This window comes from Carcharhinus amblyrhynchos, chromosome 4 (genome assembly GCF_965287045.1).
Source record: "Carcharhinus amblyrhynchos chromosome 4, sCarAmb.v2.hapA, whole genome shotgun sequence".
Taxonomy (NCBI): domain Eukaryota; kingdom Metazoa; phylum Chordata; class Chondrichthyes; order Carcharhiniformes; family Carcharhinidae; genus Carcharhinus; species Carcharhinus amblyrhynchos.
Window position 1 is genome coordinate 139273903 of NC_137327.1, and position 22563 is coordinate 139296465.

General features: G+C 42.9%; 1 protein-coding gene across 1 annotated transcript in view; it reads left to right on the forward strand.

Moving 5' to 3' along the window:
• The window catches only part of chmp1b (charged multivesicular body protein 1B), a 34254-nt gene extending 14486 nt beyond the window's left edge, over positions 1-19768 (forward strand). Inside the window, exons 4-8 of the mRNA XM_080187961.1 lie at positions 472-540; positions 4712-4819; positions 6516-6559; positions 15278-15350; positions 19046-19768. Of these exons, the coding sequence (XP_080044087.1) occupies positions 472-540; positions 4712-4819; positions 6516-6559; positions 15278-15350; positions 19046-19090 (339 nt within the window). The 3' untranslated portion in view covers positions 19091-19768. The remainder of the gene's footprint in view (positions 1-471; positions 541-4711; positions 4820-6515; positions 6560-15277; positions 15351-19045) is intronic.
• Positions 19769-22563: the final 2795 nt, after the last annotated feature.

The window sequence follows — 22563 nt, forward strand, 5'->3', positions numbered from 1 at the left end:
GGTTTCCACTTGCGATGCAAGTTTGTTTAACCTGTAACTATAAAATGTTTATTAGTGTCACAAGTAGGTTTACATTCATACTGTAATGAAGTTACTGTGAAAGTACTTTAGTCGCCACACTCCGGTGCCTGCTCAGGTACACTGAGGAAGAATTTAGCGTGGCCAATTCACCTAGACTGCACGTCTTTGGAGGAAACCGGAGAACCTGGAGGAAACCCACACAGACGCAGGGAAAATGTGACAAACTCCACACAGACAGTGACCCAAGCCGCAAATCAAACCCGGGTCTCTGGCGCTGTGAGGCAGCAGTGCTAACCACTGTGCCACCGTGTGACACAAGCTAATCCCTCACATTGTGTATGTTCATATAAAGGATGTTTTAATGGGGTATTGGGTAGCAGTTTTATTGCATAGAAGGATTATGACTATGAATTATTTTCTGTTTAGCCAAATTGTCACTTTTTGTTTTAGGTAACCAAATCTATGGCAGGAGTTGTCAAATCCATGGACATCACCTTGAAAAGCATGAACCTGGAAAAGGTACCACCTAACCAAAATGATAAGAATTTAAAACCTAGTCCCTTCTCCTTTTGAAATGTCTCAAAGAAGGTCAACTCTTAGTTCTTAATTTGGCCTGCATTCAACCAATGAGACTAGAGATATTTTCCCTTCAGTTGCTCAGATTCTCGTTGGAAGTTGATGAATCCCAGAAGAGTGGGACTGTCTCACAAGACACTGGTTAGACCACACCTGGAGCACTGAACACTTTTGATTCACTTACCTAAGGAAAGATATACTGACATTGGATGCAGTCTGGTAAAGATTCACTCGGTTGATCTGACTGGAGGGATTTTCTTATGAAAGGTTGAATAGGTTGAGCCTGCACTCATTGGAGTTGAGAAGAATGAGAGGTGACCTTATTGAGTCACGTAGGATTCTCTGGGGGCACGACACTAGACGCTGAAAGGTTGTTTTCCCTTATGGGAGAGTCTAGGGCCAAGGGCATAATTTCAGAGTAAGGGATGGTCCATTTCAGATTACTGAGAGGGTAGTGAACCTGTGGAATTCTTTATTGCAGAGAGCTGTAGAGGTTGGGTCGTTAACTGTGTTCAAGGCTGAGATAAAATTGACAAAGAAATCAAGGTTATGGGCAGAAGGCAGGAAAGTGAAGTTGAAGGTTATTATAATATCAGCTCAGTCATGATCTCATTGAATGGGAGAGCAGACTCAATGGGCTGAATGGCCTGCTTCTGCTCCTTGGTCTAATGGTCCCACCACATAACTGTCAAAAGAAAATCTGTGCTCCATCAGACATGATATTTATTCACATTTCCCATAACATGCCCCTGAAAAAAATGACATTTTTAACACAAGGATAAAGATTAGCCTAGGTGATGACGTTGATATAATTTGGCTGCAAACTGGGTTAATAAAATTACTGTAAATATTCAAATTTACTTAAATAGAATTGGAAGGAGGGAACCCTCCCTCAATATAATTTGGGCATTAATAAAACCTTTCACTCAGCCAAAATTAGGTTGGCTTTGAGTTCTAGATTCATTACAATTGAACCTTTTAAAATGTTTTCATTCCTTTTTCTGATAGGTTTGCTAATATTTGTTTTTTATGCTTCACAAACATTGGGACAAATTCTCGAATCCATTATCAAGAACTTTATAGCAGAGCATTTAGAAAGCAGTGGCAGGATCAGACAGAGTCAGCATGGATTTATGAAGGGGAAATCATGCTTGACAAGTCTGTTGGAATTCTTTGAAGATGTGACTAGTAGAGTTGATAAAGGGGAGCCAGTCGATGTGGAAAATTTGGACTTTCAGAAAGCATTTGACAAAGTCCCACATAAGAGATTATCATGCAGGATTAAAGCACGTGGGATTAGAGGAAGTTTATTGGGATGGATAGAAAACTGGTTGGCAGAGAGGAAACAAGGAGAAGGAATTAATGGGTACTTTTCAAATTGGCAGGCTGTAACTGTGGGGTGCCACAGGGATCGGTGCTGGGACCCGAGCTATTCACAATATAAATGATTTGGATAAGGGAACAAAATGTAACATCTCAAAGTTTTCAGATGATACTAAGTTGGGTGGGTGGGTGAACTGTGACAAGGATGCAGAAATCCTTCAGAATGATCTGGACAGGTTGGGTGAGTGGCTAATCAATAGCAGATGCAGGATAATTTGGATAAGTGTGAGGTTATTCACTTTGGAAGCAAAAACAAGAAGGCAGATTACTACCTGAATGGTTATAAATTGGGAAAGGGGAGTGTGCAGAGGGACCTGGGTGTCCTTGTGCACCAGTCACTGAAGGTAAGCGTGCAGGTGCAGCAGGCGGTAAAGAAGGCAAATGGTATGTTGGCCTTCATTGCAAGAGGTTTTGAGTACAGGAGCAGGGATGTGTTGTTACAATTATACAGGGGCCTTGGTGAGGCCACACCTAGAGTATTGTGTGCAGTTTTGGTCTCCTTTTCTGAGGAAGGATGTTCTTGCTCTCGAGGGAGAGCAATGAAGGTTTACCAGGCTGATTCCGGGGATGGTGGGACTGATGTATGAGGAGAGATTGACTGGGTTAGGATTGTTTTCGCTGGAGTTCAGATGAATAAGGGGGGGAATCTCATAGAGACTTATAAAATTCTAACAGGGCTAGACAGGGTATGTGCAGGGAAGATGGTTTGAATGGTGGGGGTTCCAGAACCAGGTGTCACAGTCTGATGATTCAGGGTAGACCACTTAGGACGGAGGTGAGGAGACATTTCTTCACCCAGAGAGTGGTGAGCCTGTGGAATTCATTCCTATAGGAAGTAGTTGATGCCAAAACATTGAATGTATTCAAGAGGCAGCTGGATATAGCACTTTGGGGTGAATGGGATCAAAGGTTGTGGGAAAAAGCAGGATTAGGTATTGAGTTGGACAATCAGTCATGATCGTTATGAATGGCAGAGCAGGCTCGAAGGGCCAAATGGCCTCCTTGCTGCTCCTATCTTCTAGGTTTCTATATAAATGACTTACACATAGATATTTATTTATATTTTTTAAATTGTGTGGGAACTAGATGCTTAACTTCCAAGATTTTAGGTTCACCCTACCTCCACAACCCCCACCCCCCACCAGGGGTATAAATTATTCATTTTGCCTCCTTGAAGACAGTAGGGTATTGCCAATGTTATCGAATGGTCAGAAAACCTTTGTGTCCATAATCATAGAATCCCTAATGTAGAAGGAGGTGAGATATTAACAAGGTCACCCTTGTATTGCAAATTGTTCATGTAGAGATGCCAAAGTTTTGTGTGTGCAAGTAGAAAAATATCAAATAAAATTGCTAAGCAGCCCAAATGAATAGGGAAACTCCGCTCGGGATAGGAAGTAAGTGAGGACTTGTAAGAATGAGTAAGAAAGGGGATGGGTTTATTGTGACATTGGAATTCTGTTGTGGTTCAAAAGAGCATGAATCTGGGCAGATACCAGAAGAGCAATTCAGGGATCTGAAGTTGGCCCAGAAAGGCAGGCTGTTCAAACATTTCACCCCCATGCTATTGTATCTAAATTTCAACAATAGTTAATTAAATCGATTGACTGTGACTGGAAATATGCAATGAGAGTACTTGAAAACAGAAAAGGATATTTATTATAAAAGACTGACTCTACTTAGAAACAGTAGGAAGGAACCTTCTAGCTCCATCTTTCTAAAACCATTTGAGAATGCAAGGATAATTACCCCAGTGAATTTAGTCCATCTTAATAAGAATGTCTTACAAAGAGGCGGGGAGGGAATTACTGAGACATAGTGTATATTCTAACAATTTGTTGTTAGTTCATGGGATCGCTGGCCCATCCCTAATTGCTCTCGAGCCATTAGGCTCTTAGATCCAGTTGCAGAGGGAGGAGCTGAACCCTCGGCCACGGAGTTTTGAGATGAGTTTTGTTGGGATGGTGGTGTTGAAGGCTGAGCTGTAGTCAATAAATAGGTGTTTGATATAACTGTCCTTATAATCCAGGTCTTCCAGGATTAAATGTAGGGCCAAGGAGATGTCGTTTCAGAGCATTTCAGAGGACATTTAAAAGTTAAGCAATTGCTGTGGACCCAGACCAGAAAATGCTGAAAATATGTAGTGGAGCTGACTCGTATGGACTCGAAAGGTTAACTTTTGTTTCTGTTTCCACAGATGCTGCCATGCCTGCTGAGATTTTCCAGCATTTTCAGTGTTTAGTTTAGATTACCAGTGTTTGCTTGTGTATATTTATTGCCCTAATTGAAGAGTTACCATTGCTGAGGCTGTAAATTAGAGAGAAAAGAGGCAGCAGAATTTTTACAAAGCAACCAGGAAAATTATAAGATGTACAAAAGGGCAGCACTAAGATCTAAAATGTCAAATAAAGATAAAATATTAATAGCAAAAATGTAAACTGACAATCATATTTTGCAAACTGTTTTTGCCCCATTGAATTACGTTGAGATGGCATTATTACAGACATGTCCTATCAGTGAGAATACTCGCTTTAATCAGTATAAAATTTAATTAAAAGTAGCAGAGCAAAAAAAAATTCATTTAATTCAATCAACCTGTGTAGCAGCAATAAATGGATATACTGAGATCTTTTCTCCCACAATGCGCGCATGTCCTCCTGAGTGTGTTTACGTTGCATTATTGGCAGTCCGTCAATGGTAACGCAGTGTTCGAAACCTTCTCTTGGTGCAGATTTCTGCTCTAATGGATAAATTTGAGCATCAGTTTGAAACATTAGATGTGCAGACCCAGCAGATGGAGGACACTATGAGCAGCACAACAACACTGACTACCCCACAGGTAAGGGACAAATGTAGTTGACAATTTACTGATGAAAATGCATTATGATGTAAATAATGACTTTTTCAAGATCTGTTGGTCCTACAAAATTAAACTGTAGAAAAAGTTCTTATTCCACACTACACGCGTAGTAGAGGAAGCTTAACTTCTAGCCTACATCCTTGTTATGTTCAGTTATTCCAGATTGCAAATTAGAACAAAAAGTTTTCATTGTGAGCTATGTATAAGGCATGAGAAACTCACCCCATTCTGTTTGAAAGTTTACTCTGCCACTGGAAAAAGTGAGTGCAGCCAGATGGCTGTATGAGTGTGTCATTGGATAGTAATGACCACATGAGAGCCATGCTATTCAGAGAATCCCTACAGTGCAGAAGAGGGCCATTCGGCCCATCGAGTCTGCACCAACCACAATTCTAACCAAGCCCTATTCCTGTAACCCCTCATATTTACCCTGCTAATCTCTTGACAGCGTCAATTTAGCATGGCCAATCAACCCAACCCACACATCTTTGAACTGTGGGAGGAAACCTGAGCACCTGGAGGAAACTCATGCAGATATGGGGAGAAAGCGCCAATTCTGGTCACCCGTGGCCAGAATTGAACCCAGGTCACTGTGGGGGAGCAGTGCTAACCACTGTGCCATCATGCCCCCCGTGTTCACACCGTGTTGTCCATGTTCTTCCAATATGCTTGCTGTCACTTTTCAGTCTGCTGCTAATAATTTTTTGCAGATATTACCAGTGTAATGCTGATATGCATTTGATGATAAGGCAGTATTGGCAAACTGGAAGCTATTGTTGTTGTGATAGCTTTCACAAGTTTGGGATCTTTGCCATTTGTAATTTCCAAGTGGAAGGTCATATTTTAGAACATGCTGTCTTTCCAGATTGACTCTGAAATGAATGCATGGTTCTGTATTCTAAAATGCACAGTGCAGGTAAATGTCAAGCTATTCATACTCATGTCTTTTAGGCTCATATAACTTGTTGCTCCACCATGCAATAAAAATACTGTTCTACTGGACTGTCAGAACATAAACATCTCAAAAACTGATAAATAAAAACATACACAGCCATGGTGGAAAATTTTGACAGTGCTGAGTGTACAACGGAAGAGATATAATTTCAACACAATGTTTGTGATAGGGTGGACGGCAGAAATATTAAATCACAGGAGAATGAAAGGCAGCAGGGGCTGGAAGTGAGGCAAGTAAAGGAACAGAGGAGCTGTGAATAGCAAAAACAGGCTCATTGCCAAAGCAATTAAGATTTAAGCTCTAAACCATTGTGCAAGTTGTGTGTTTTGTTGAGATGTTTTGTATTTTGAATACAATTCAATGTTCTCCCAAGGATACAATGCTATCTTTCTTGCTCTGCTTTTCGAAGTCTGTCATTGGGACCAGCCTGACTCACTAGGCAGTATATTTGCCTGAGTCAGAACAATATAGATTCGCTCCAGCAACTTAATCTCTCAGTGTAGGCTGACACTCCAGACAATGCATAAATTGAATACCAGCAGCTTGCTAAAGCAGTGAAAAAAAAGAGTTGGTGGTTTTTTCCCTTGACTAACACGACCAAGTTTGTTGGATCCTGCTGTGTGGAATTGGGTGCCTTGTTTGAAAAACAGTAGTGACTTTCTTCAAAAGGTGTGTGTCTAGCAGTGTATACCTGACTTATTCATTTCACTTTCCTTCCAGCATCAAGTGGATTCACTGCTACACGAAATGGCTGATGAAGCTGGGTTAGTATGGAATCTCCAAAGAGTTTTTGATGATGTTGAGCTGTTGACTCGAGGACTCCCTTTCTCAGGGTGTGACTGTGATTTAACATTGAACCAATGTTCCAGTTATTTCCAAAGTGTCTCAGCTTTGACCCAGTGTCCATGGAGCCACCCACCCCAGAGACATAACCTAGGCTGACATTTTGGTGCAGAGAGGTGGGTTGTTAAAGGTGACTCATCGAAAACATGAAAACACAGATACTAGAAGCAGGCCATTCGGCCCTTCCAGCCTGTTCCGCCATTCATTTTGATCATGGCTGATCATCAAATTCAATATCCTGATTTCCCCCGCCCCTTCCCCAATTATCCCTTAAACCTTTTAACCCCAAGAGTTAAATCAAATTTCTTCTTGAACCCAGACAACATTTTACCCTAACCCTATATTCTGTGGCACTGAATTCCCCACGTTCACCACCCTCTGGGTGAAGAAACTTCTCTAAATTCTGAAAGGGTGAGGAGACTCCTTTCAATTGGGGCCCTGTCACCCCTTCGGTCTGGTGCTATCCCAACAGGTTGGAAGCTTTCCTGACTCTCCTCCACGCAAACTCTCCAGTCTTGGTTTCTATGCTTTGAATATCGTAATCCAGGTAGAGATCATATAGTTTCGCCCAACCCCAACAGTTAGTGGTATTTCAGCTGTCCCTAAGATTTCTTCATCTACTTGGAGAATTAAACAATCTAAAGAGCAGAGGAGCTTACCCAACGTCCTGAGTAACATTTATCCATCAACCAACACCATTGAAACAGATTATCTGTTTTTTTAACTCTATTGTTTCAAGCTCTTTAGGGCTGTGAAGTGCTTTAGGACATTCTGAAAATTTGAAGAATATTAAAAAAATTTGAGATTGTTTGAGTTTTTCAAAATATTGTTTTTGGGATGAATATTCTGTAAAGCAATTATAGATGAGGTTTACCATTTAACCACCGTAACTGAGCTATCCTAAAGATCCTATTGTTTACCCTTGTATCAACACTTTTTTAAAATATATTCCTGGATTTCTGTAATTGTTCCATAGATTAGGGAATTTTCTTTACCATTCCTAATCTTATCTTTTAACAATTTGATCTTGTATCCTTTAGTCTATTCTCATATTTGGATTTAAAATGTGTATTCCAGATATACCTAATGCACTCCCTTAACTACAGTCTATGTCACTGAGATCAGTACTCTGACACCTTTCGTGGGATGAAAACACCAAGTTTCTTCAGTCTTTCCTCAGACACTGATTGCAAGGGCAGTGTTATCAGGCTGACAGCACCTCTCTGTGCTGCCTTGAATGCTTTGAAAGTCTCAATTATCTTGTGGTGGCCAGAACTGACATCATTGCTCAAGATACTCTGAAACAAGAGTGCCGCACAGTTTAAAGAACAAACAAAGAACAACACAGCACGGGAAACAGGCCCTTCGGCCCAACGAGCCCGCGCCGCCACCCCATTGTCTCAGTGACCTATTCATGATTTTAGTCTACGCCTAATGTGCGAGGATCAGGGAGGTCCAATATAGGGACAATTTGTTACCCAATCAATCAGCCTAAAAGCGCATCTTTGGGATGTGGGAGGAAACCGGAGCACCCGGAGGAAACCCACGCAACCACGGGGAGAACGCGCAAACTCCCACAGACACAGGCCCAAATCCATGTGTCCGCACAGTAACAGAGATAGTCTCTGAGCTGTCGTGTTGCCCTCGAGATGGTCCAGTTTAAGCACACTAACGACATGAAGCAATAGGCAACTCCCGAAGCAACATCCAAGAGCAGCCCACTACAACCTGCCGCATGCATGCCCCTTGCTGGTCAACAAGGTGGACTTAAATGCCTGTGGAGACAAAAAATTCATTATTAAACAGGCAAAGACTGTAACATCCCTGAGGCAAAACGGAATCCCAAGCCTACAATGTTTAGTAAGGCCTGCTATATCCCCCTATATGTAGACCGCTCATGTGGCTGTCTAAGTGACTCTTAAACAACCCTAGCGTGCCTGCTTCCACCACCTTACTCGGCAGTGCATTCCACACCCCCACTACCCTTTGCGTGAAAAACTGCCCTCTAATATTTGTCTTATACCTAGTCCCCCTCACCCTAAGCCCGTGACCCCTCGTTCTATCCATTTCTAATAGCGGAAAAAGCTTACCACCATTTACTCTATCTATCCCCTTCATAATCTTATAAACCTCTATTAGATCCCCCCTCAGCCGACATCTCTCAAGGGAAAACAGCCACATTGAGAGAATTAATTGAGAGAAACATTGATGTTTTTGTACACAGTTTTGTCAAAGAATAATATAATGTTTGCAGGATGTGCTCGTTAAGCCTTAAGAGTTTTTTTAATCTGGGAGAGGATAGATTTCACTTTCTTCCGTTCATTTATGGATGTAGCCAGGCCGGCATTTATTGCCTGTCCCTAGTTACCTTTGAGAGGGTGGTGGTTGAACTGCTGCAGTCCATGTGATCTGGATACATCCACAGTGCTGTTAGAGAGGGAGTTCCAGGATTTTGACCCAGTGACAGTGAAGGAACGGCGATATATTTCAAAATGGTTAGTGACTTGGAGGGGAACCTCCAGGTGGTGATGTTTCCATGTATCTGCTTCACTTGGCCTTCTAGTTGTGGGTTCGGAAGGTGCTGCGGTGCTTTTCACTTGTACATTGGTGGGGGGTGGAATCGTAACAGGAATATGGCTCCACTTAATTAGTTACAGAGTCATCGAGGTTTACAGCTTGGAAACAGGCCCTTCAGCCCAACTTGTCCATGCTGCCCTTTTTTTTTAAACCCCTAAGCTAATCCCAATTGCCCGCATTTGGCCCATATCCCTCTATACCCATCGTACCCATGTAACTGTCGAAATGCTTTTAAAAAGACAAAATTGTCCCCGCCTCTACTACTGCCTCTGGCAGCTCGTTCCAGACACTCACCACCCTCTGGGTGAAAAAAATTACCCATCTGGACACTTTTGTATCTCTCCCCTCTCACCTTAAACCTATGCCTTCTAGTTTAGACTCCCCTACCTTTGGGAAAAGATATTGACTATCTAGCTGATCTGTGTCCCTCATTATTTTATAGACCTCTATAAGGTCACCCCTCAGCCTCCTACGCTCCAGAGAAAAAAAGTCCCAGTCTATCCAACCTCTCTTTATAACTCAATCCATCAAGTCCCAGTAACATCCTAGTAAATCTTTTCTGTATTCTTTCTAATTTCAAAGTATCCTTTCTATAACAGGGTGACCAGAACTGTACACAGTATTCCAAGTGTGACCTTACCAATGTCTTGTACAACTTCAACAAGACATTCCAACTCCTGTATTCAATGTTCTGACCGATGAAACCAAGCATGCTGAATGCCTTCTTCACCACTCTGTCCACCTGTGACTCCACTTTCAAGGAGCTATGAACATGTACCCCTAGAGGAAGGGGGGTGAGGAGCGGAGGCCTCAGCCTCTTAATCTGCATAACAGGTTTGAGGTTCTTGCTTCCAGTCTGGAAGAGGACAAGGCAGGTGAGGTTGGTGAGCAAACTGCACACGGTACAGTGATGCAGCAGGACATAGGCAAAGAGAAGGGGAAAAGGAACGTAGTAGTGATTGGAGATAGTGGGGTGAAGAGTATTGACACTGTCCTTTGTCACAATGACAAAGTGCACAGAAGGGTGTGTTGTCTGCCTGGTGCTCGGGTACAGGATGTCACAGCTGGGCTGCAGAGGAACCTGGAGTGGGAGGGTGAGAACCCGGTCGTTGTAGTACATGTGGGTGCCGGTGACGTAGGCAAAGTGCGGACTGAGGATCTGGGGAGGGAGTATGAGAAGCTGGGAATGGAATTAAAAAGTAGAACCGACAAGGTGGTCGTCTCTGGGCTACTGCCTGAACTGAGTGCAGACGGGAGTAGGGTTGACAGGATAAAGGAAGTGAATGGGTGGCTCAGGGATTGGTGTGGGAGGAATGGGTTCGAATTTATGGGGCATTGGCACCAGTATTGGGGTAGGTGGGACTTGTTCGGGCGGGATGGGGTTGGTCTGAACCGTGCTGGGACCAGAGTGTTGGCGAATCGAGTAAAGAGGACTGTAGACAGGGCTTTAAACTAATTAGCGGGGGGGAGGGTGCGAGGGTAGGTGACGCTACGAGGTCTAAAGTTAAGGATAGGGTACAGGTAAGGGAAGAGGCCAAGGATGTCCCAATTGGTGGCGTTACGGCAAATAGGGTCCAGGTGAAGGCGCTTTATCTGAATGCACGAAGCATTCGGAATAAAGTGGATGAGCTGGTGGCGCAGATCGACACAAATGGATACGATCTGGTGGCCATTACAGAGACGTGGCTGCAAGGTGACAGGGACTGGGAGATGAATGTACAGGGCTATCAAGTGTTTAGGAAGGATAGGCAGGAGGAAAGAGGGGGTGGCGTAGCTCTGCTGATTAAGGATAGTATCAAGGTGGTAGCAAGGGATGATACCGGAGCCAAAGAGCAGAACGTGGAATCGTTGTGGGTGGAGATTAGGAACAGCAAAGGGAGGAAGACGCTGGTGGGTGTCGTCTATAGGCCCCCGAATAATGATCTGGAGGTGGGGCGGGCTGTTAACACGCAAATAAGTGCGGCGTGCAGGAATGGGACGGCAGTAGTTATGGGAGATTTCAATCTGCATATTGATTGGTCGACCCATGTTGGACGAGGTGGGCTCGAGGAGGAGTTCTTGGAATGCTGCCGGGATAATTTCCTTGAACAGTGTGTGTTGGAGCCGACGAGGGAGCGAGCTATCTTGGATCTGGTGCTATGTAATGAGGCGGGTAGAATTAGGGACCTTGCGGTGAAGGATCCTCTTGGAGAGAGTGATCATTGTATGGTGGAGTTTCTGTTGCAGATGGAGGAGGAGAAAGTGGGTTCCCGGACACGCGTCCTTTGTTTGAATAGAGGGGAGTATGGTAGGATGAGAGAAGAATTGGCAAATGTGGACTGGGGGAGCGCGTTGGAAGGTAGGTCTGCTGAGGAGCAGTGGAGGATCTTTAAGGAGATCTTTCTTGGTGCTCAGCAGAAATTTATTCCGATGGTTAAAAAGGACCGTAGGAGGAGAGGTAATAAGCCGTGGATAACGAAGGAGGTGAAGGAAAGTGTTAAATTAAAAGCGGAGGAATTTAGAGTAGCTAAGAGCAGTGGGCGAGAAGAGGATTGGGAGAGGTTTAAATGTCAACAAAGATTGACAAAGAAGTTGATAAAGGAGGGTAGGAGAAGCTATGAGGCTGGGCTAGCACTTAATATAAAAAAGGATAGCAAGAGTTTTTATAAATATATAAAAAGGAAGAGGCTGGCTAGGGTGAACGTTGGTCCTTTAGAGGATGAGAAAGGGGAGCTAGTGGTAGGGGATGGGGATATGGCTAAGGTCTTGAATAACTTTTTTGTTTCTGTCTTCACGGAGGAGGACGTGAATAATTTGCCGGGTGTTAGCGATGGAAAGGTGGTAGGAATGGAGGGTCTTAATGACATTACTGTTACTAGAGAGGTGGTGCTCGACAGACTGGAGGGGCTGATTGTGGACAAGTCCCCAGGACCGGATGGAATGCATCCGAGGGTTCTGAAAGAAATGGCGGAGGTGATAGTGGATGCCTTGGTGGTTATTTTCCAGACGTCGCTGGATTCCGGGGAAGTGCCGGAAGATTGGAAAACGGCTAATGTTACGCCGTTGTTTAAGAAGGGTGCCAGGCAAAAGGCGGGGAATTATAGGCCGGTTAGTTTAACATCTGTGGTAGGTAAAATGTTAGAATCCGTCATTAAGGAGGAAATTGCGAGGCATCTTGAAGGGAATTGCTTGATAGGGCGGACGCAACACAGTTTCATTAAAGGGAAGTCGTGTCTGACAAATTTACTGGAGTTCTATGAGGATGTGTCTAGGGCAGTGGATAGAGGAGAGCCGGTGGATGTGGTCTTTCTGGATTTTCAGAAGGCGTTTGACAAGGTACCTCACAAGAGGTTATTGCAGAAGGTCAGGGGACATGGAGTTGGGGGTAGGGTGTTAGCGTGGATAGAGGATTGGTTGTCAAATAGGAGGCAGAGAGTGGGGGTCAATGGGTGCTATTCGGATTGGCGGTTGGTGACTAGTGGGGTGCCCCAGGGGTCGGTGCTGGGGCCTCAGCTATTTACCATTTATATAGATGATCTGGAGGAGGGAACCGAGTGCAGGGTGTCGAAATTTGCTGATGACACCAAGATTGGGGGAAAGGCAAATTGTGCGGAGGGTGTGGAGAGTCTGCAGAAGGATCTAGATAGGCTGGGCGAATGGGCCAGGAAATGGCAAATGGAATTTAATGTTGGCAAGTGTGAGGTGGTCCACTTTGGTAGGAATAATGGTAGGAAGGACTATTACTTGCGTGGCGAAAAACTGCAGCAGGCGACGGTGCAGAGGGACCTCGGGGTCCTTGTGCATGAGTCGCAAAAACCCAGCTTGCAGGTGCAGCAGGTGGTCAGGAAGGCGAATGGGATGCTGGCCTTCATAGCGAGGGGGATTGAATATAAAAGTAGGGAGGTCTTGCTGCAGCTGTATAGGGCATTGGTGAGGCCGCAGCTGGAGTATTGTGTGCAGTTTTGGGCGCCGCACCTGCGCAAGGATATTTTGGCCCTGGAGGGAGTGCAGAGGAGGTTTACTAGGCTGATACCGAAGTTGAGGGGGTTGAGCTATGAGGAGAGGCTGAATAAACTAGGCTTGTACTCGCTAGAGTTTAGAAGAATGAGGGGAGATCTCATTGAGACGTATAAGATGATGAATGGGATGGATAGGATAGAGGTGGAGAGACTCTTCCCGCTCAAAAAAGACAGTAGGACTAGGGGGCACAGCCTCAAGATAAAGGGGAGGCGGTTTAGAACGGAGTTGAGGAGGAACTTCTTCACTCAAAGGGTGGTGAATCTCTGGAATTCTCTGCCCGTTGAAGTGGTGGAGGCTGCCTCGCTAAATATTTTTAAGAAGCGGGTTGATGGGTTTTTGATAAGAGAGGGGATTAAGGGTTATGGGGAGAGGGCGGGAAAGTGGAACTGAGCCACAACAGATCAGCCATGATCTTATTGAATGGCGGGGCAGGCTCGAAGGGCTAGATGGCCTACTCCTGCTCCTATTTCTTATGTTCTTATCTCTTTGTTCTGTAACTCTCCCCACTGCTCTACCATTAACTGAGTAAGTCCTGCCCTTGTTCAATTTACCAAAATGCATCACCTCGCGTTTGTCTAAATTAAACTCCATCTGCCATTCATCAGCCAACTGGCCCAATTGATCAAGATCCTATTGCAATCAGAGATAACTTTTTCACTGTCCACTATGCCGCCAAGCTTGGTGTCATCTGCAGACTTACTAACCGTGTCTCCTATATTCTCATCCAAATCATTAATATAAATGACAAAGAACAATGGGCCCAGCACTGATCCCTGAGGCACACTGCTGGTCACAGTATTGGTACATTGGAATATTTTTCACTGAACTATGGAGTTATAACTTGCTCTTAGTTACTTATTATATCTAAGACTTGATAATTCAAGTTTAGATAATTTGCATATGTTTCTGATACCATTTAAAAAGTAGTTTGTGGATATCATTTCTACACAATGTGAGGGAACATATTTTAAAGTGGAATTATAAAGTGAAGAAAGTTGATTTGTGCTTTCACTCAGTGCAGATAGATTCTATATTTTACTGCCTCCTGACTTTGGAGCAACCATTGTCAAATTGCACAGAGAATCCCCATTGATTCTTGATCCACTTTTATCAAGTTTTCTATTTCTGTATGAAGTTCCTGTAATGCCAGTACTGTTTAAAGGTTAAAGTTTTCCTGGTGAGTGTGGTACCAGATCAGTGTGGTACTGAAATGCTGTGTGTGTAGTTCAGGCAGTTTGTTATCTATTGGGGTAACATTGCTAAGGGTAATGCAATATGCCTATCTCCTATTGCTGCTAAATTCACTGGGTAATCTGAAGGAGCAGATTCTCAAAGACATTTAAAGTTAGTTCAGTATTCAGGTAAAATGGACTTCCTCCTTTCTACATTCACGCAGAAACATGACACTAATTGCAGATATGAACTCGGGGCTGGCAGAAGGAAGGTGATTGTTTTGCTGGATTTACTCAGTTGTTCTTTTAAAAATAATCCCAGAGAACTAAAGCAATTTGTCCTTATGCGAGCATGACCTAAGTATATTCAACATGTGGCAAAGCCATCAACCGAGCTGTTGCAGTTTCACCTAGCTGTAAAAGAGTGCCATCTCCTGTATCAGTGAGCACATGACAGACCCTGGAACTATTACTAATTATAAGAGCTTATTGTTCAGTCAAAACATTTAACTTGTGCTGGCAGACGTGTGATGTGAAAAGAAATCTCGAGTAACCAAAACCTCAGGTGTAAATTTGCGCTTTTATTTTAAGATATTAGACACATTTTTCAAATTTGCAGAATAGTCCAAAGCAATAAATTAAATTATTGTTCTTAAATGCCAGAGTGTTCTTTCTGCCTCAGCTTGGTGAAGGGACCTGTCTGGAGATACTCCAGTGGCGATCTCCTGTCTGGTAATTATACTGTGCTCTGAAGGGCTTATCATTTCTGATGTGATTCTAAAGCTTCAGACAAGAACTGGGAAATTTCTAAATGCAAAGCTACTTCTCCAGTTACGATGCAGGGCAAAGACTAATGTAGGATCCTTTCCTTCTCCACCCCCCGCCCCGCAGGCTTGATCTCAACATGCAGCTTCCAGAGGGCCAAATGGGATCTGTTGGTTCCAGTGTGGCATCAGCAGAACAGGTAAAATTTTGAACTATCTTAAAAAATTTGCCATTTGAGAAAACATTGCAGCAACAAAATAATTGTCTATTTAGCCAACATTTGAGTTTTTTTATAGAAGGCATGCTTTTTACAAACTGGAGTTGTCAACTACAGCACTTTCTTCATTTTGTGATGTTTTTTAAACTGCTGCCTGTCATTTTAACTAGATTTGCACATTGAACTGTGTAATGTGTGAGTGCTGAATCCATCTCTAAGTCGTATCAACTTCTCCCTGCAACTCTGACCATTCAGCTGAAAATCTTTAGCTTTCTGTCTGTGAGTTCCAGGTGAGACACGACCGGGTCTGTCTCAGCTCACTTGCTGATCTCCCGGTGTGCCCTGATCCAGCAAAGATCAGCTGCTCCACAAACACCACAGCCACAGTTCCTGGAGCAAGTGGAAGGTAAAATGTACTGGTGCCTGGTGCCTGAGGCTGTGGTTCAGACCCACTGTTGGAGCACCTCGGGTTGAAATGAAACCTGCAGGTGGTTTATGCTTCACCCAGCTTGGGGGAGAGGGCCTGATGTCAGTGTTGCTCAGTCTTTAGTCCTATGCTTGGTAAGTTGGTTAAGGCTCTGCAGACTTGAGCAAAGTTAGAACTCATGGAATAAAAAGGACAATAGCAACAGTGATACGAAACTGGCCAAATGTCATGGGTCGTGGTAAACGGTTGTTTTTCAGATTGGAGGAAGGCTTTTAGTGGGGAACTCGGAGGCTGAGGTTGGGACACCTGCTCTTCCGGATACGTTAATGATCTAGATTTTGGTGTCCGGTTGAAGGCAGTAAACCTGAGTTATTGTGAACCATGAGGAATTCCCGGAGAGACATGGATTGGTGAATGGGTGGACAAGTGGCAAATAAGATTTACTGCAGAGAATTTCAAAGTAATTCATTTTTGTTGGGAGAACGCAGATAGACGATATAAAATAAAAGGTACAGTTCTAAAGGGAAGAGGGGCTTGGCTTTGTATATAGGTGCATAAATCATTGAACATAAGAAATAGGAGCAGGAGTCGGCCATCTAGCCCTTCGAGCCTGCCCCGCCATTCAATAAGATCATGGCTGACCTGAAGTGGATTTACAATTGCCTTGATTTTGTACTTTCCCGCCTGCTCCCCACAACCCTTAATTCCCTTGTCTATCAGAAATCTATCTACCCGTGACTTACACACTTTTAGTGAGGTAGCCTCCACTGCTTCAACGGGCAGAGAATTCCAGAGATTCGCTACCCTTTGAGTGAAGAAGTTCCTCCTCAACTCTGTTCTAAACTGTTCCCCCCCTTATTTTGAGGCTGTGCCCTCTAGTCCTGCTGTCCTTTCTGAGCAGGAAGAATCTCTCTACCTCTACCCTATCCATCCCTTTCATTATCTTATATGTCTCTATAAGATCCCCCCTCATCCTTCTAAACTCCAAGTACAGACCCAGTCTATCCGATCTCTCTTCATAGTCTAACCCCCTCATCTCCGGTATCAGCCTAGTGAACCTCCTCTGCACTCCCTCCAAGGCCAAAATATCCTTGTGTAAGTGCGGCGACCAAAACTGCACACAGTACTCCACCTGCGGCCTCACCAGTGCCCTGTACAGTTGCAGTAAGACCTCCTTACTTTTATATTCTATCCCCCTCGCTATAAAGGCCAGCATCCCATTCGCCTTCCTGATCACCTGCTGCACCTACAGACTGGGTTGAAGGTGGCAGAAAAGTTGAGTGTGGTTAATAAAGCGTACAGCAGCCTGGGCTGTATCGATAGGGGCATGAAGTACAAAATCAAGGCAATTGTAAATCCTGTATAAGACATGAAGTGAAGTTCTGAAGAAAATCATTCTATTTTCTGTCTATAAAAACCAGAGGGTATTTTTAAAAGGATATTACTGCCTCCAGCTAGTACATGGTTTTGATTTCAAGAGCCACTAGGTGGTGTATTAAAGGGGGAAATAACAAAATACTACTCATTTCAACAATATAGGAATCAATTGATGGAGAAATTGTCATTACACACTATTGGTAGGGCATTGAGCATCTGTGGGAAACAAAGTAACAACACGATAGCACAAATCTTATGTAGTATAATAAATTATAATTCTAGTCAAAGTGCAATCTTTTATAAAATATTTATTTAGAGTAATTATTTGTTCAGAATAAGGGTGTCGCTGGCACCTATTACACATCCCTATTTGTCCTTTGTCTGCAGCTGTGTGTGTTTGCTGAGGTTATGATTGTGATATAATGTAGACCACCTCCGAGAGCAGTTGCAAGTCCCCAAAATTGGTGTGAGAATTCAATCAAGTTAAAGCTTGGCTGCTTGTTTCTGCTCATGGGAAGCTTGGACCAGAGGGTACGGTCACAGATTAAAGGGATGTTTAATAATGACAGATTTGAGGAAGAATTTTTCCTCTCTCTCCCTGGTGAGTTTTTGGAATTTTTTACCCCAGGAAGCTGTGGAGGCTGAAATCTTGAACATTTTCAAGGCTGAGATTTTAATCATTCAACGAATTAAGGGTTACGGAACGAGGTCAGGAAAGTGAAATTGATGAGTTTTAGATCAGCCATAATATTAAACGGGGGAGCAGGCTTGAACGGTAGAATGGCCTGCTCCTGTTACTATTTCTTATGGTTTCATGAGTCACACACAGTTCGGTCTAAGTAAAGATGGCAGGTTTCCTTCCAGGTTGGGTATTCACGGTAATCTTCCTGGATTGTTTGAGGTGGTAGGGGGAGTGGAAATAACATTCAATTTGTCAAACAGCTATCGGTGAGATTGGTCTCAGGATTATTATTAGTTTAGGCCTCTGAATTGTTGGGGCAGAAACGATAATCATGCTATCCTGATAGGCAGGACTTGCTCCGATAATGAGAGGGCGTTGGGGAGAATTACAGAACAAAGAGATCTAGGGGTACATGTTCGTAACTCCTTGAAAGTGGAGTCACAGGTGGGCAGAGTGGTGAAGAAGGCATTCGGCATGCTTGGTTTCATCGGTCAGAACATTGAATACAGGAGTTGGGACGTCTTGTTGAAGTTGTACAAAACATTGGTAAGGCCACACTTGGAATACTGTGTGCAATTCTGGTCACCCTATTATAGAAAGGATATTATTAAACTAGAAAGAGTGCAGAAAAGATTTACTAGGATGCTACCGGGACTTGATGGATTGAGTTATAAGGAGAGGCTGGATAGACTGGGATTTTTTTCTTTGGAGCGTAGGATGCTGAGGGGTGATCTTATAGAGGTCTATAAAATAATGAGGGGCATAGACAAGGTAGATAGTCAATATCTTTTCCCAAAGGTAGGGGAGTCTAAAACTAGAGGGCATAGGTTTATGGTTAGAGGGAAGAGATAAAAAAGGGTCCAGAGGGGCAATTTTTTCACACAGGGTGGTGAGTGTCTGGAATGAGCTGCCAGAGGTAGTAGTAGAGGCAGGTACAATTTTGTCTTTTAAAAAGCATTTAGACAGTTATATGGGTACAATGGGTATAGAGGGATATGGGCCAAATGTGGGCAATTAGGATTAGGTTAGGGGTTTAAAAAAAAGGGTGGCATGGACAAGTTGTTCCATGTAAACCTCTATGACTCCATGATTTTCAGTGTGTTGAAAGTTTAAATGTGTCCTATATTTAAATATTGTCTTTATTTTTAATGGAATTAATTAGAGTTAATCCAATTCCTTCCTTTTACAAAGGATGAACTTTCCCAAAGACTTTCACGTCTTCGAGATCAAGTGTAAAGATGAAGAAAATTGTCTGTCGCCTTATGTTAGGAATGATTTCCTGCTTTTTTTAACATATAAATATCCATGTGTTGTTGAGGGGGAGGATGTGGAAGAAGGATGTATCCTTGAATAGTATATCTGGAGTTTCTTTATAGTATAGTCACCAGTACACTATCACCCACAGTGCTGGTGTTCAGAATAAACTGAAAAGATGGTTGGTTAACACATTGTCATTTACATAGTTTATCTCACTATCCTTTATACAGCATATTTCCCAGTATAAACTGGGAATCCAAATTCTGGAGGAAATATTCAGGTGCACTTTTTCACCTGGGGAAATGATATTCCCAATCTGTGTAAGCTGAGGCTGCTTTCCCTCACAAATGTATTATAATTTTGCTATTTAAAAATTGTACCCTAGATATTCAGATCACTTCACAAGGAAAGCAAAATTTTAGATTAAAAGATGATTGAAGATATTTTTTGTATTCTGATGTGTTTCACTTTGATTTCTCCACACCGAAAGGTCTTGTTTTTAACCTATGGACAGCTGTTTCCATAGTTGCTAAAATGTTCTCTGATTATTGTAAAAATTTAATCTATTTAAGGAGCTTTTTTGTAAAATGTAACCTGAATGGGGAAGGGGTATAAATGAGCGCTATTGTATTAAATCTCATGATCAAACTGACTGCATGGCTTGTGTCTTGTAGAATTCTTTTTTTGAACTGTGGATTTCTTCCGTTGTACTCTGACCCCACAATTAAAGGTTCTCTGAGCAAAAATGTGTGCGTTACTGTGAGCTGAAACCATTCGAGCCCGTTCCAAATCCTCATCCTTCCACAACAGCCATTCACATTAATTACAGGGCTAATTTTCTAACCGAGAAGCAATGACCTGCTTCATTTAACCCCATCTACCCCGAAACAAAAACTAACAGCAATGGTACAAACTGGCAACTTAAAAATATTGCCACACAAACGAGGTTTTTGTTTAACTTTACCCTATTTCCTTGTAACTTGCTGCAATACAAGGCCACAAACTAATTAATGTGATTGCCCCTGTGAATTTCATGATTAGAAGCTGAAACGGAATTTGTATTAATTTTGTGGGTCAGCGATGTGTGGACCGGAGATTTTACCCTTGCTGCACCCATTTCCTCTTTAATCTGAAGGACTTTGCTGCCTGTCATTTCTTTATTCTCTTTGCAAACGTAGAACCCAGTTCCATTGTTTCCATCCCCAAAAGCAATGCTTCACACGTGCTGTGTGCATCCGCGGACCATATGTTTGAGAGAGGCATCATACCATCTTTGTCTGATGTCAACATCTGTGCACTTTTCAGCAGGGTTCATTAGATAGCAATTGGAAGCAGAAACTTAGGCTCACTTCCATATTTCTCCCCCCACCCCATTCCAGTTTAAGGCAGTGAAACCTGTTGTAGAAGTCCATTCAGTCCCTCGATCAGCCTGAATAACTCGGACAAGCATCAAGAATTGAACCTGGGGCTCTGGGTCTGTTCTACTCTGGGCATTGTCTTCACCAACAAAGCCATTGAAGCACGTGGATGCTGCTTGTTTGTCTTAGATCTTGCTTTCAAGATCTGCAATTGTTTCCTGGCTAATTGCATGCACACTTCTGTCATCACTTGCGTACAATTACTGCAACATGTGTTTCCAATTTTAATTTACACAAGGAACCAGCCCTTCCTTTCCTAATCTTCACTTGTAACAACATACAGATCACTGTAAATTCATTTTGAGCATATGTTAGCAAAGTAATCATTTTATGACGTTTAGTTTTATTCATGCAGTACTGATGATCAAAATTATGTTTTGCTGTGAAATGTATCTCCAGTAATTTAAAACCCTTAGTTTTATTTGCAGTTCGTTTAAACATGGCACAAATTGCCTGGAATATTAAAAACGATAGCATTTCATTGCTTATAAACTGACAGGTTTTGTTTTACTTAGCACATTTTACACAGCTTCCAATATTGAGAAATCCATCTTACTTTGGCGTGTTTCCTTACCTTTAGAGCTTGACTTGGTCCTTTTTTTGAAAGTGTGTCTTTTGCACACACATTTGTTCCCTTTGAGAAATATTGAGGAGGTGGTGGTGGGGTTCCTATTGAACCATGTTGTGAATGCTGCTTCCATAGTCAAGTTCTGCTGTTGGACTTGAACCCCTGAAGCCTCTGGTCCAGAGCTGGACACGCTACCATTGTGCCGCAAGACCTCCTTTCGTCTTAACTGACTGCCGCTGACTGGCTTTGCTCATCGTTTTCTCGATAATTATGCAATTTAAGTTTATTTATTAGTATTACAAGTGGGCTTACATTAACACTGCAATGAAGTTACTGTGAAAATCCCCTAGTTGCCACACTCCAGTACCTGTTCGGGTGCACTGAAGGAGAATTTAGCATAGCCAATGCACCTACCCAGCACGTCCTTCGGGCTGTGGGGAGGAACCCACACAGACATGGAGAGAATGTGCAGACTCAGCACTGACAGTGACCCAAGCCAGGAATCGAACCCATGTCTCTGGCGCTGAGGCAGCAGTGCTAACCAATTGGAATCCATGCTATAGCTCTGTTTTGATGGTGTCAGCTGAAACTGAACCTGGTAAAAGGCCAATTTAAATAATATTTTTCAGCTAGTGTTTCTGGCTTGTTTCCCAGCAATCATTTCAAGTAGCAAGAACTGACTTGTGTAAATTTCACCTGCTACCATAGGACAACAATGTGTGTCTGAGGGGACAGAGATGCAGTGATCTGCTCTCCCAGGTATATGAGCCTTTCCAAACTGTCTTGATTTTGTTAGAGACTTACAGCAGTAATTCAATGTGCTTTGGCCCAAGGAACTCCAGACTTCTGTTCCCTGCTTCCATTAATTGGAGCTGCAAGTTGACCAAGTCCCCAGTCCTCATAGACTTCGTCTAAGGTTTTGAAAGAAATGGCTAGGGAGAGAGTTGATGATTTGCTTTTAATTTTCCAAAATTCCCTAGATTTGGAGAAGATTCCATTCAATTGGAAAATAGCAATGTAGAGGGAGGATGACAAAGTAGGAAACTACAAGTCAGTTGGCCTAATGTCTGTCATGGGGAAATTGTTGGAAGCTATTATTAATGATGCTGTGTAGGGCACTTGGAAAAGTTCAGGATAATCAGGCAGAGTCATGTTGCACTAATCTATCAGTAGCTTTACAAAAATGGGATTTTAATGCATCAGCGACATGCATTGAATAACAAAATTATTGGATTGTCTCAGTAAATAAAAGTTAAATTTTCCACAAGACAATAAGTCTCAGTGTTACTTGTAAAGTACCCTTTTAAAGTTTATTTACTAGTGTCACAAGTAGGCTTACATTAACACTGCAATGAAGTTACTGTGAAAATCCTCTGGTTGCTACATTTCGGCGCTTGTTCGGGTACATTGAGGGAGAATTTAACATGGCCAGTGCACCCTAACCATCATGTCTAATGGATTGTGGG